The sequence below is a fragment of the Dermatophagoides pteronyssinus genome, unplaced genomic scaffold (genome assembly GCF_027571235.1).
Source record: "Dermatophagoides pteronyssinus isolate colony J.1.1.1.1 unplaced genomic scaffold, Derpt_VIB-CSIC_2022.12 sq0001, whole genome shotgun sequence".
Taxonomy (NCBI): Eukaryota; Metazoa; Arthropoda; class Arachnida; order Sarcoptiformes; family Pyroglyphidae; genus Dermatophagoides; species Dermatophagoides pteronyssinus.
The window spans coordinates 2,503,396-2,519,497 of record NW_027461525.1 but is presented as its reverse complement, the minus strand read 5'-3'; the positions used below and the strand labels follow the sequence as shown (position 1 = coordinate 2,519,497).

At 25.9% G+C, this 16,102-nt stretch overlaps 1 protein-coding gene across 1 annotated transcript in view; it reads right to left on the bottom strand.

Annotated features, from left to right (window-relative positions):
• LOC113793185 (metabotropic glutamate receptor 3-like) overlaps nt 1-15,506 on the bottom strand; it is a 32,433-nt gene extending 16,927 nt beyond the window's left edge. Inside the window, exons 1-6 of the mRNA XM_027343171.2 lie at nt 11,955-15,506; nt 4,425-4,576; nt 3,798-3,968; nt 2,668-2,812; nt 1,026-1,350; nt 471-691 (exon numbers count right to left, since the gene is read on the bottom strand). Of these exons, the coding sequence (XP_027198972.2) occupies nt 471-691; nt 1,026-1,350; nt 2,668-2,812; nt 3,798-3,968; nt 4,425-4,576; nt 11,955-13,725 (2,785 nt within the window). The 5' untranslated portion in view covers nt 13,726-15,506. The remainder of the gene's footprint in view (nt 1-470; nt 692-1,025; nt 1,351-2,667; nt 2,813-3,797; nt 3,969-4,424; nt 4,577-11,954) is intronic.
• Nucleotides 15,507-16,102: the final 596 nt, after the last annotated feature.

Here is a 16,102-nt window from a genome sequence, read left to right as displayed (position 1 = left end):
GATGTTTATAGAATGACTATGATAGATGGTAAATAGCTTTAAAAAGAAAAAAATCTTAATGTTATTGTTAATGGTTTTATTTGTGAAGCCATTATGATAATAATACTTAATAATAACGACATGTATGATATGGTACAAATAAGAAATAAACATGTCGTGTTGAAATAAATCTCTCAAAGCGATTTAGAATCGATTTTCATCAAAACATCTAGATTTATTTTAATAAGAAAAAGTCGTTTAATTCAACAATCGTTATTATTTCATACTAGAAAATAATCATTTTTATGTCATTTACATGTTGACTAGAAAATTTTTCCAAGAAAAAAATCTCATTTTAATTTGCAAAATAAAGAAAATCGGCAGTTTTTTCATAGGTCTAATAATGATGAATTATATGTGAGAAAAAGTAAATCTAATAGAAAAAAATGTTCCTTCTCGAAATCTGAATAACAGAAATTCTATTCACTTACCTTTGAATTGAACAGTGCGTAAATGTTGTAATAATTGGCTACCATCAGCGGCCAACATTCGTGGACAAACACCATGAGTACCGGAACATAATTCACGTTGCATCGATTGTATAGCATAAGCGAATGCTAGTACAGCATCACTGACAAATTGTAATTGCATTTCAACATCATCATCGCTTTCATTTTCAGCTATCATTGTTCGTTCATAACCAGTACAATTTCTATTTCCATTGTTCCATTTTTTTTATTAAAATAATGTTATTGATGTGAACAAAATGAAATAGATGGAAAATTAAATGTATGTGTATGTTTTGATAATTTGATTACACTTATCATTATAAAAACAAAATAGAAAAATGCTAATTTTTGGCAAAACAAAGCAAAAAATTGTTTTGATAACAAAAAATAAACGGAGGAGGTGAAAACAAAATTATTTGGAAAAATAAACAAAAAATAAAATAATTTTGAAAAAAAACTAATTAAAAATGGAATTCAAAACATGCATAAAGCATTTGTGGTTCTATTGAAGTAAATAAAACAGAATAGACAACTTACTTTTTAAATTCCAAATTATATGGTGTATAATCACTATTGGGCCATTTACATTTGAACGTATGTTCCCAATATTCAATGAACCATGGATTTCGAATATTATTATGTGGTGTCAATGAGAAAAAATAATCATAAAAACCTGGTACAGGACTTGCCATTGGTTGTACCGAAATTGTTCCTTCAACTTGATGTTCATTACCATCGTATACTAGTTTTCTTGCACTCCAGCCATCCGAACCGATCCAATAAAATTGACCAGTAGCATTGTTACGTTTAACTGCTTGCATTAATAATGCTACCTCTTGATCAGATCCGAATACGATCACTCCTGATATGGTTGAATGGTTAAATGAATGAATAAATAAATAATAAATAAATGAACATAAAGAAATTAAATGCATTGCAATAATATATTATATGGTTAGCAAACCGATTCAAAGTATTAAGAAATACGTTTTAAAGAAAAGAATCGGTCCACCAAAAAAAATGACACATTACAACAGAAAATTAATCAAATTGATTTTATGGGCCATTTATCACTTATAATAAAAGCATTATTCAATATTAACACCATCGAAAATGGATGTTTCTTGTCTTGTATCGTACATTGTTTGCATTCATACATTAATCAACCAACCAAATCAGTGATGATAAAATGTTTTATTAATTGATCCAAAAATCCCTGATGTCTTAAAATCAAATTAGATTGATGAAAAAATTGACATCGTACATCATATTAATTGGACATATCAAATTACGAAGAATAACAGAACAAGAAAAAAAATTTCTTATATAATAAAAGATTCTTGGTCGATGTCATTGATTTCTAGTGAAATCAAAATATAAACAAGACAAGACCAAAAGAAATCTAATAACTAATAAAAAAATGTACAAATATTTGCACTTAGACTCTATTTTTTCATTTTACCATGGTATTCAAATAAAATGACTTGAAACTTTGAAAGTATTTTCGAAACTAAAATTTTATTATGATTATGGAAATAAAGAATTTGATAAGTTTATTTTTATCATCAAAAAAAAAATAAATAAAAAAAATAAAAAAGTTTCGCATTTCTCTTCTTTTTTTTGGCGATATGTTCAATGAACAGAAAAAATGCAACTAAAGTTGATTGAAACAAATGCGAATAAAATGCAGAATTTCCTTGGGCAACCAATTAGCAATTTTTCTCCTGTTTTTTGTTGTTGATAATATATTGCACAAATTTTTCTAGCAACTAAAAAACCATATATAATTCGTTCGATATTTGTAGCATCATCAATATTACAAGGGAAAAAACATCATCGACAAACAAATGAAAAAAAAACAAAAACGGGAAATTCAATTCAAATTCGAGTTTTCAATATTATTCCATACATTGTTCAAATTTGTGGAAATGAAAATTATTTTTAGAAATTAATTTTTTTCAAATTGAAAAAAAAATTTCAAATTACAGTCGCTTTTATTAATTCATATAATCACTATGTAGATAATAGGATCATGTGGTTTCAACGATTTTTTCTATGGAATGTATATGAACAAAAAATTAATAGGGAAAAAATCATAATGAAAACCGTTTTGATTATGATTTTCGATAAAAATAAGCTCAAATTTCCTGATAAACATTGAATAAGATAATTAGCTTACCTTTTGAATTTGGTTTAGTTGCCAATTTACGAACAATATTATCATAAGAACTATTTGCTGCAATGCCAGAATCTTTGGTCAAACGTTCTTTAATAGCAATACAAATATCAGTCTCTTCAAGAAGCTCTTCAAGATCATTAAATGCCTGTATTTGAAAAGAAATAATGATTAAAATGATTTTATAAAATAATTTCTATCATGAATCACAAAAACTAAAATTCATGTAACAAAAAAAAATTAAAAAAATAATTTCAATTTTGAAAACGAACAATTTCTGTTATCTGATGTAAAATAACAACTTTGTATGTTGACAACCATTTTTTCCCATTCATTTATTCAATTCTATTTACCTCAATATAATTAGGTTTTTTTTTGTTATCTGTAAATTGAAATTTTTTCATTCTTTTCTACTATACTTTTTTTGATGGAGAGAAAAAAAATAACGTTGATTATCATTTGATTAGTAGATTGTGATCATTTTGATGTTCAATGTTTTGTATGCTGAATAAGCAAAAATTCAATTCTACCATCACAATGAATTCGAAAAAAACATCCATTTGTTTTTTTTATAACTGTAACAGCAAAAATGAAAAAACATTCTTCCTTACGCACAGACAGAAATACAGAGAAAATAATGTTCATTATCGTGCCAATAGATTTGATAGCTAATGAAATTTTTACATTTAAAAAAGCGAACAAAACTATTTAATGGATCAATATGTGTGAAGTTGGTAATTTTAACAAAATAATAATAATCAGTTTTTGTCTTTATTGGTCAAAAACTAATTAATGAGATTTTTTTCAATTAAAATCGTATTACAAGGTTTAAATTTAAAAAAATAATAAAACAGCAGACAATTCTTTTACTAACAAAGCGAATGCATCATATTAAGAAAATTTTCTTTTTTTTTGTTTGTTTGTAATAGAGATTTTTTATTTATTTAATAAAAATAAAAAATTTTGGAAACGATTTAAAAAAAGTGACATTAATTTTTCTGAGAAAAAAAACGAATGCAAGATGTATTAAATACGACCAACATTAAAGGAAAATGGATGTTTATCATCAATTTATTAGATTTTGGGCCTTATTTACATCAATATCAACAAAGAATATAAAATAATAAACTTACCCTTATACCATAAATTGACTCTTCATAAATAATAGAAACATATGACCAGTTAAGCCTTTTGACTATCTCAACAATAACCATTGCTTGACTTTTATCGCTTGGTACTGTACGTAGAAAATATTCAAAACGTTGTTTATTGCTTAGTTCGGAGCTTGTCGAAAAAAAGCTCACCTAGATTTATGTTTCAAATAAAGAAAACAGTAAAAATGAGAAAGTGGAAAAAATTGAATGAAAAGAATAAAAAATAACATGGTTCGTTGAGTAAACAGAATATTTGGGTTTTATTTTATTAGTGTAGAGCAGTGATTCTCAACCAGTGTGCCGCGGCACTTTGGTGTGCCGCGAAATTCCGAAAATGCAACTGTTATATATTTAAAAATTCTAAAATTGTGCCGCGACAACAAAAGGTTGAGAATCACTGGTGTAGAGTTTTTTTTTGTTTTTTTAATGAAACGAAAAATCTCGGCTCGTTTATAAAAGAAAAATCGCGCCGTAAAAAAAAGAAAAAGAAAACAGAATTAAGTGGATTGAGTATACTTAAAATTTGTTTGTTGCATTTTTTTGCACATGAATGATTCAAAGAATTTTCATTATTATAAAAAAAAATAAAGTTAGCCATTCACTTACTTGTGGGATACGAAACAATCGTAGTAGATTGGCAACTTGAATCGATGTTGCACTTGATGCAGCTCCCAATACACCCCAAATTCGTTTCTGTTTCTGTAAACGTGTTGAACCATCTGAACAGCTATAGCTATCATCCAGATTGGTGATGGAACCTTTCAATATGAATGCATGTGTCATAGGAAGTGTCATATAATGAAAGTGATGATGCAAAAAAAGAGAGAAAAAGATAACAATCAGGAAATTAGAACAATGAAAGTAAAAAGTTTATTTTTCGGTTGTCGTTTTGATCATCTATGAATTTGAATGATATGCTTAGTTTATATTTGTTGTTATGATTTTTGATGATTGAACAAACACTCAAAGTTTCTTTCTTTCTTTTTATTTCCTATAAATGATTTTCTTTCCTTCTTTCTTTTGATTTGATTGATACGGTAATATACGAATAAACGATTGTTTCATAACATCTCATTATAATCATCATCATCATCATTTGTGATAGTAGATGAAAAAGGAGAAAGACAATCTTTACTTTTTTCATTATCTCATTACAATTATTTGAATCAAAAAAGTTTTTATTCTTCTTTTGACTACAGGAACATAATCATGTCAAAACGTGAGTTCCTGTATAATTACAAAAATATTTAAGAAGATGCCCCATAGGCAATAATAAGAACTTTTTTTTAATGAAAAATAAAAGGAAAATGAATTATCTGCCATAGTGTAATCACGAAAAAGCATTAGTTGAAGAATATCTTTGAAATAACCATATAAACACACACACAAACATTGCTATTAAATAATAATCATTTCAGCTAACTTCTTTGTCATCATTTTATTTAATCCGTATTGAAAAATTGTTTTCAAAATCATCAATTTGCAATAATGATTTGCAAAATAATGAGCTGTGAAAATAACCACCATGCCATATTAGAAGAATAATAATGTTTGATTTTTATCAATAGATTAGGAAAAAAACAGATGCTTTTTGTTGAACAAAATATACATCCCCTGACTTGATATGCTCAAATTCTTATAATGAATTTGAAAATCTGATTTTTATTGACAAGTGAATAAAAAAACTTTTATCAATTTGTTTGATTCATTATTTGTTTATTTTTATCAAAATGCTAAGCATTCTGATTAATGATGGATTGATGGAATAACTTGGAAAGTCATTCAGTCATTCTTCTTCTTAAAATAAGAAAAAAAAACAGTGAAATCGATTAAAAATGAATAGTGCTTACAACCTGAAACAATTTATCAAATAATTAATCTAATGTCAATTTAGAAATCATTAAAAGTAGCGGAATGTTTTTAACAAAAAAAAAATTTGTTTTCATCATGCTTTTTATTTCTTGAATCCAAAACAACAAAAATGTAAAAAATGTAGACAAAAAAAAGCATCAATAAGTAATCGATTTTTTGATTAAAAATCGCTTTTCATCAATCACACATAAATGAAATATAAAAAAAAACTTTACTTTTTGTAACTTTTTATCGTTTTTAGATACAAAATGTAACAATATTTCTCATTGAATACTATCTATGAAAAAATCAAAGATTTTAACATAGAAATGATCCATGACAACCTCTATATCATAAAAGATAGAAAGTATCCACAAATACGAAGAATTTGGCAATGAAATAATCATATGAATTGGACGTTGCTTTTTTCACAAGAAATAAAAGCACTTAAACAAAATACTAAAAACATGGAAATTGATATGATGAAAAAAAGTTGAAAAACAAATTCGCACTTCAATGGACACAATAAGAATCATGTTTTTTTTTGGAGAAATAAAAAAGAATAAATGAAAAAGTCGAAACAACAAAAAAAATTGATGTATAGAATGAAAAAAACAAAATATCAATTTTTTCTTTTTATTCGTTAGCCATATCGCAGCAATTGAAAGAAATTTATTCCATTGATTTTGTTTTTTTTTCTACACTTTCAAATTGAATTAGATTTTTTTTTGCTTTCATCCTTTGGCCCAACAACAAACATCATCAAATTTGATGATGATGATTATTTGTAATTCAAAAGTTAAAAGTTGAAACAAACAAAACAAAAAATTTGTCTTAGAATTGAGCTATAAAATATAATCTAAAAATCTTCATTCACAACTATTATTATATACTTTAACAAGATGATTAAATCGATGCAATTTAAACAATTCTATCGAAATGTTTTATGTAACATTCAAAAGTGTTCAACGTAAATGTGATTGTGGATAGCCTTTTGAAATGAATGAAATTTTTTTTCTCTTTTGATACTAAAACTATTGTCATTGACAGTCATTAATTGTTTGAATGAAAGTTCAGTGAATTTTTACTAAGATTTTATTACACTTTCATATAAATCGTTTTTTTTTCTTTCTTGGCATTTAATGGAATCAAATTAAATTAAGTCCGAATTTCTTTTTATTCAAACATTTAATGATAATGATTATGATGATGATGTTTATCGAATAATGTTCCATCAACATTAACATTAAATCGAAATGACTTAGGATTTCGATTACATTCACATTAAAACAGATATAATGCTTGTCTATTATTATTCTTATTAACAATAATAATCACTAAATATCAATACAATCGACCTTTTGATTTTGATTACAAAATCAATTGAATTCATCATATTGAAAACAAAAATGGTAGCCATTCTTTATCATCATCAAAAAAGAAAATTATGATAATGTAAATACAATAAAACCTTATTATCACCCCATAATACAATATTGATAATCATAAATTTTATTGTTTACTTCGGTTCCATGACAAAATAAATAAACAAAAATGATGATAATAATTCTATTTATTAATTTTTATGATATCTGAATTAGTTTATTGTGTTAGAAGAATTTTTTTTTGATGAATATCATTTGTTGAATTTTTCGTATGATTCGTTCAAGAAATGTAGAATCATATTTTTATTTTATTATCATTTTAATTATTTATTTTATCAAATTCATACTGATATTAATAATAATCATATAATTTGAAAGGCATGAATTTGTTGACATCTGGAAATAATTAATTTGTTGTTTACTGCTTTTTGATGAAAGCAATGAAAAGAATTATCAATCATTTGTTGTTAATGATTCTTGGATGTTTATTTTATTATTATTATTTTTTTTTGTTCTAATGTAAAAACCAAAATGTAAAAATAACAAAAAACTCTCATAGTCAAGGAATGCTTTGATTATACATTGACGAATGCATTCTTCATCAATGTGTGTGCGTGCGTGTAAATGAAACAACAACGTTTTTATTGACTTAACACACACACACACACACACAAAAAAGAATTTAATTAAATCAAACAACAACAACAACAAAAAAGTCACTACATAAGAAATGCCAGCAACAACAAAAAAAACATTCCATCAAGAATGAATCCAAAATGATAAGATTAAAATGAATGAAAGAAGGAAAAAAAACATGAGTATACACAATGAGTGATTAAAGATCATTATGGCTAACTAAATGACGATCTTTTCAGATTCTTTTTTTTTTTTTGTTCATACGCTATATTCTGGTGTAATTGAATGGATGAATTGAACAAAGAAAGGGAGGAGAATGAAAATGAAATGAATTTCTTTGAGTAGGAATTAAATCATTGGTTTTTTCACAACAACACCATCGACCAATATTGTAATCAGCGGTTTTTTTTCATTATTGTAATTATCGATCAATGTTACATTGTTATTGTTGGTAGTCTATTTTTTTTGACAATGTTATTTCAGAAAAAAATAATTCCTATCACATCGATAATTTTACTTATATTTTATTTTGGGCAAAAATTTGTTTGATCATCATGTTTGTGAATGTATGCTAGTTTTGCTGTTGGTAGTGATAATTTGATTAAATAATTAAAAAGTCAATGAAATGAAATGAAATAAAATCGAAAAAATTTCAAATAAATTTAACGAGAAAAGAATACAACACTGGGACAAAAGATGATGACGATTGAATTCATTCAATATAAGCTATGAAATTATTCATGCAAGTTATTCATAGAATCGGTTTTTTCTAAAGTTATTTTTCTCATTTTAATGCGTATAATTTTGAAAAATTGGAAAAAAATTTTGTCAAACAATTCAATGCAGCAAACATTAACATAAGAAAAAATTCCGTTTGAAAAAATGATATTATCGATCAGGGAATTCAAATGTATTTTTGAAATGAATTTCAATAGGTTTGTTTCGTTGTGCAGCAAAAAAAAAAAAATAATAATAATTATTCAAAAAATGACGTAATTATTTTGGATTTTTTTTTTTGTTATCACTAAATTCTTCCAAACAACGTAGGTTTGTTTATAAAATGAAAGAAGGCAAAAAAACAGGCAAATTCCTTTATAGTCGTCAAGATGCAATCATTTTTTTCGTAATAAAGAAATAAAAATGTGAAAATGTGTTATATAATATCGTAATTGTAGTAGTAGCTTGATAATGAAACGATAGTATTATGGTAGTTTAGAAGGTGTTGTAGCAGCAGCAACAAAATAACCGCCAACCGTAATAAGTTATCTTATAATTTATGATGATATGTCGTTATTATAATTAAAATATAAGATAAGATATTACGATTAGCAGTTATCAGTATAATTGTGAACAATAATCAAATATTTGTTTCTTTACATTTGCTTGTTTTCCCGTTCTTCATATTGTTGAATAATGATTATTATTTGCAACATGCAATCATTACATAATGAGTTGAACTACATTCAAAAGAAAAATATTTTTCAAATTCATGCAAAATTTATTTTAAAATGAATTCTTGTGAACTTTGGTTTTAGTTGAATGAAACCTGGACAACCAACTACTACTGTTATTCATTTATCATGTGAATTTTTGTTAAACTTTAATTTTTATTTTCATTTTTTAAGTATTGGTAGAAAGAAAAAGAATAAAGCTTGATTCCCAAATGATTATTATTATTATTATCATTTTTTTTTTCTCCATTAAACATGGCCATTTTAATAAAAAGAGAGATAAAAGATAAAAAGTAAACAAGTGAATGATACAGAAAAAAATGATAGAAAGGAAAATTTAAAAATTGAAAAGCTTCCTGATCATCAAATTATTCGGATGATGATGATGATGATGATTCGACCATCAGATATATTAATATAGTAGTCAGATGAATGAAATGGAAACCAAACAATATTTTTCCTGATGGTTTGATTCAGGAAAAAGAAAGACGACTGGAATCCCAACGGATCAACTCAATATGTTGTTGTTGTTGATGTTTGTTCAAGAATGTATTTATTGTCAAATTTTGTCAGATAAAGAATTTTCGTTTTCAACTTTTTTTCGTTTGTTCACATACATACACGAATACTGACCTCACGTATAATCAGATAATATATCCTGATGATAATATTGGTGATAGTGGCATACAACTTATTTGAACAAAAATTTTATTGTTATTTTTTTAGTAAACATTATACAACAGATTCGATATCTGCTGATATAGATGAAGAGTTTTCAATTTTTTTTTATAAATATCAACTTTTATTTTTCATGAACCATTTTTTCAATGTTGTATGTTTGATATATCCAAAACAAATAACATTGAAATCATCAAGGTTAAAAAAGATGGATTTGATAAATGAATTCTAGAGAAAAAAAATGGACAAAACTTATGTGTTCATGTTTGTGATGGGTATTTTTGTTGTTGTTGTTGCTATCCTTGCTCTATTTTGGTATTGGATAAATGAAATTCTCTAATTATCTTTTTTAATATTGCCACATAGATGGACATGATGATTACCAGATCTGATAATTTTTTTGTTGCAAATTTTGGCCAGCATGAGTGTGCGGATTCATAACAAATTGAGATTTGTTTTCAAGTTTTTTGTTTCAAAATATATGTAGAGAGAGGTAAATAAACATTTAAAATTATGATCATCGACAATGTTTAACCAGAATAAAAAACAACATTACAGAAAAAAATGATCAATTACTCACAATTAATGTGGAAACACCATCTCTCATGGAATGAAAAAGAACACATCTTTTACATTTTGATTTCATATACATTAGTGTTAGTTTTTTTATGTAATTTTCTTTTTTTGTTGTTGATCAGAACCCGAATGATGTTAATGAATTTAGACTCCGGACATTCATCGTATGAATGGAATTGTATTTGCCGACTGATCAAATATTTATTGAATTGATATTTTTTTTCATTATTCATTCTTTATTCTCTCTCTCTTTTACACTTCATATCACTTTCTTTTTCGACCAATAAACGAAAGAAAAAAATTTTTCTTATTCATCTGTTATTATCGTTTGTTGACAGACATTAGTTGTAAGAAAATATCCATTATCACCATCATTAATGAATTATGTGTGTATTCGAATTAGATAAATCTGTATCAAGGCATTTTGTTTTGAAACAATATTTTATCATTCTATTTATTATCATTTAAATATGAAAATTTCATGATGACCAATGTTTCAAAATACACATAAAATTAATGAACTATTCTTACAGTAAAAAACCATAACTTTGAGATTCATTCAAAAGAACATTTTCATTGAAATATCAGAAAATGTTCCGCTAAAATGAACACCTTGATCATGTTCATTGGTATTTTATATTTGAATAAAAAAAATGATCATTTGTTTTCTTCATCAATGATGAAGAACCAAAAGTCCGTAAGGAAGAAAGAAAAAAAAATTTATTCGATTCACGTACTATAGAAATGAAAATGTTTATATGTGAGATGAACAAATCTAATTTTATTCAAAAAGCAACTATATAAATGAGGAAATTATATTGAAATATATGCAATTGTGTAATATGATTATTTATGATGCAAAGGTTTTTTATCAATTTTTTTTTGTTACAACAATGGCTTCATTTAATAAACCCATACGTACATTGTGTATGGATGAATAATTTTTGAGTTTTGTTTTTTTGGAATTTTGAAAATGTCAAAAAAAATCGAAACAATGAAAAACGACAAACGAACATGAAAAAAGTTTCAAATTTTACACATGATAACGAAAAGAAAAATTCATTCATTCGTTATATGTTTGTTTCAACAAAAAAGAAATATCGAAAACACAGTTCAAACACTCAATCTCAAAATGAGTTCGGAAAAAAATATTGCCTGATGTAAATGAAAATTCCATTTCCATTGAATAATTGATATTAGTTAATTCTAATGAATGAATGAGAATATTCGTTTATTTTGAACAAAATAATGAACTGATTTTAACAATTAATTAATCAACCTTTTTCATTTTTTTGTACTTAGAAACCACCATTCATTAGTACAAATGCAAATGAATGATTCATCAAATAAATGTAATAACTCTAATGATTTCTTTTTCATTTGGTTGGAAAACCCTTTTTTCATGATTATTTTTTTTTTCTTTTTATTTACAGTGACTCGAATTGAAGGTGATATTCTGTTTTTTTGTGTAAATATGGCTTCCACTAAAGAATGGAATTATAAATCTGTCTCGTAATGATGTAATGAGATTAAAATGAAAAAATGGTGATTATATTTACCTTTAATGAAATCGATCGATTGCTCAAGACCATAGGTGTCTTTATCACAATCATCAAGTATGTAGGCACCCAATGTAATACCAGGTAAAATATTTGGCTGTGAATTGACATAATCGATTGTATGTAACATAGCTTCTAATGCTTGTATACCACCTTGTGGCATGATTGGTCCACAAATTTTTTGATCTTCACGTTCATGTACCATCATTAGACCACCTAATGTAATATTACCATGTACTTCGGCGACTTTTTTCACTGGCCATGTTATGTTTGGATGATGATCCGATGATGCATAACGTAATGGACGTATATTTTTTTTCATTGTAAATGCATAATTATTATGATCATTCCATTGATCATGATCATCAATATAAAAATGAGATTTTGAGTTCCGGTTTAATAGATCAACTTCATTATTGTTAATAACATCAAACAGATGATTTTTGGTCCATGATGATGATGATGATAATGGTAGTGAAAATGAATGTTGAAATTCGATCTCTTCACTACTTAAACTATTACTGCTGCTGCCAATGCTCTCGTCGGATATATCATTGCTATCCATAGAAAATAGATCACTTTGTTTTTTCATTGAATCATCATTTTCATCAATTTGATATGATTTAAACGATGATAACTCTGAAGATGGCAATGTTTTAGGAAAATTTTGTTCAATTTCAACATCTGAACTATCAAATGAATTGTCACTAAAATGATCATGTGAATTTATGCTAACCAACACACTACTAAATGGAATTGGACTTGGTATTGGTTTATCATTATTAATTAGGCGAAAATTTTTTATTGTTTCTAGAAATTTTTCATCATCATTTGCAGTCATATTGGTGAATGTTTGTTGATGTTGAATTTTATGATGATTATGATGTGAATGAATACGATGATGATTATGAATTTGTGCATGTTTGATTTGATTTCGATTAATTTTATTTAATGAATGATGATCATCTTGATTGTCATTATTATTATTATTATTAACATTATCATCAATATTATTTGGTTGTTGTTGTTGTTGTTTCGAGAATTTGAAACGTTGTGGTTGATAATCATCATAAATGAATGTCGGACCAATGGTAATCGATTTATGAGATGATGAATGATGATGATGATTATTATTATTATCATTAATTTGTTCACTAACAAAATCATTATTTTCTTCAAAATTAACATCATCATAATTGAATGTTGTTATCGAAATGATTTCAGTCACGGCATCTGATGGTTTTTGATGATTAATTTTATCTACCAAAACTGATGATACACCATTGTTATATGCATGAAACAGAATTGTAGTCAACACTGTTGTAGTTTTTGTAGCCATTCTGGTTGATTTAAATGGCAATGATGGTGATGATAAACAAAACATTATAATCAAAAATGTAAACAAAATACGAAAATTTAAAATGGCAGCAAAATTTCGATAACAATAATAATGATCACTAATGATGGTAGTAGGCGGTTTAGTTGAAAATTTTTTTCTCATTCGAAAAACGTGACGATTCAATAATGTAATCATGTTATTTATCTTATTTTTTATTTCTTGACTATTGAATTTTGACCATATTCGATATATCTTCGGAAAATTATGTTGTTGTTGTTGTAGCCAATTACTTTTGAGATCGAATAAAAAATGCAAAAGTTTTCCACTCCAAGTTATCGACAATAGTTTGTGAAAAAGCAACAATAATAACAATGAAGCGAATAAAATGATCATTAAAATATTTAAATTGTAAATGATCACCATTATTATCATTATTCTGGTCAAGTATTTTATTTTGTGTTGGTTTGGAAAAATTTGCAAATTCAATCTTTTCTGAACAGTTTTTTTGTTTCAAATTTTGTTTCTCACATATTTTATAATGATTATTACAACGATGACCATTACTATAATAATACCTATTGGTTTTTATCATTAATTTTTTGTTTTTAAGATCATTATAAAAATATTTTTTATTTATTGATTTTTTTCTTCTTCGTTTTTTCCTTCTAAAACTAATATCATTAATAGTAATGGCTGAAGTAGTAGAATCCGTATCATATAAATTCCGATCATTATCATCATTGTTTGCACTCATTGTATTGGTTAAGATGACAAAACCATACATCGATGATGATGATGTTGGTAATTTATTCAAAATTGGCGATCGATTTTTAGATTTCATTTTTTGAGCAACAAAAAAAATTTGATGTTTTTTTTTGATTTCTAAAAAATCCCTCAATAATAATTTTGAATACGGATTATGAGCTAAATCTATAACTAACTGTGTATGTGTGTTTTGAAACGAACAAAGTGAAAATAAAATAAAATTTTATTATTACTTTGCTGACAATGATACATATAATGATTATGTGAAGAAAAGTGCCATCATTATTAGGATCATCATATATATTCATTCAAATTTATTTGTCGTTTCAAATTGATATAAGAAAAAGATTTTTTTTCTGGTTATCAATCGTTTTTTAATGATTGTCAAAATATCGATCATCATCATCATCATAAGGTTGCTGTTAAAACACTATAGTAGAACAATTGTGAAAATATTATTTTTTTTATTTGAAGAATGAAGAAAGGAAAAGAGGAAGAAACAAATATAATGATGACTTATAAACGATTCTGTTCCTCTTCAAAATCAATAAATGAAAAAAAATCGTTGTTTGAACAAAATATGAACAAAACAATGCTGAAATTGCACATATATAGATAATAAAAAATGAAAAATAAAACGACGATGATGTTCATTCGCAAACAAATGATAAAAAAATGAAAGCAAATAAAAAAAATGGTGATTCATTCTATTTGACAAATTCGATCAGTGACCATTGGAACCATCATCACCATGATATTGATGATCGATGATTTTTCATAATAATAATTCCTCGAATCATAATAATGTTTAATGTTCATCATGAACACAACAATTTTAATGATAATGATAATGATCGCATATATATTCACTGATAGGTGGTGATTCAAATTGATTTTGGATGAATGAAATTATTGAATATCAGGAAACGAAAAAAACACGTATTTAAATGTGTCAACAAACAAAAAATTGTACATTTATAAACGAACACACACGCAAACACAAAAGAATTTGATTAACTTTATTATTGCTTTGGAATGAAATTTCTCTTTTTTTTTTTTGTGTGTGTGAGTCTTTGTTGAATTTTTCTTTTGAAAGTTTTTGTTGTTGTTGTCATCGTACGTGAATCTAATTTTAAAAATTGATCACACACACATATACACCCACAGGAAAAGTTCCAAAACTGGATAAAGATTTGGATATTGGATTTCTGTATACAATAATTTATGTTTACAATGTCCGAAAAAAATAATAATAATTTTTCATATTGTGATCGATACATATTCTACTTTTTTTATGTTGAAAATAGGTTGCGGTTGAATTCTTTTTTTTCACCATGATACAAGCAAAAAGAGAAAAATTCTTCATTTGAATGAAGAAAAATTCCATTATGAACATTGTAGGACGACGTTCAACATTCGAATGAATGTGTAGAACTATTTTCATTTTATCATTGATGGAATTTCACACATATACGCACAAACCGAAACCAGACCAAATCTGTTTCAATTAGAGCAAACGCAGAACAAATGAAAAACGGCGCCAATTTTTTTTTTTGATAGAATTTAGTGTGATTCACATATCTAGAAATGCGCGCACATAAGTTGATTGAATCCTGTATGCACAAAAATCCTGTCGATTTTCAAGATAAAAATAATCAAATTTTTTGGAAACAATTGCCGACGTTTAGCATCAAATCATTTTTTTCAGTATTTAATTAATGGATAGTAGACAAAATTGCCGGGAGTATATTAAGTCCACAAAAAATACTGATTGAATATTCAATATAAAAATCAATATTATGGACATTATTGAACGGAAATAAAAACGATTATGAAAAATAATATCTAAAAACCAAAAATAAAAATTAAACGTTCAGGATTTAGAGTTGCTATTGTGATTGTGCCCGAAAAATTCAATAGTTTTCTATATTATAAAATGTATATGCTGCATATATTTCATGTCATTCATACAATTCACTTGAATCGACCATTTTAGGCAGACAATTATTATTATTATTATTATTATTAGTAGAAAATAAATTAG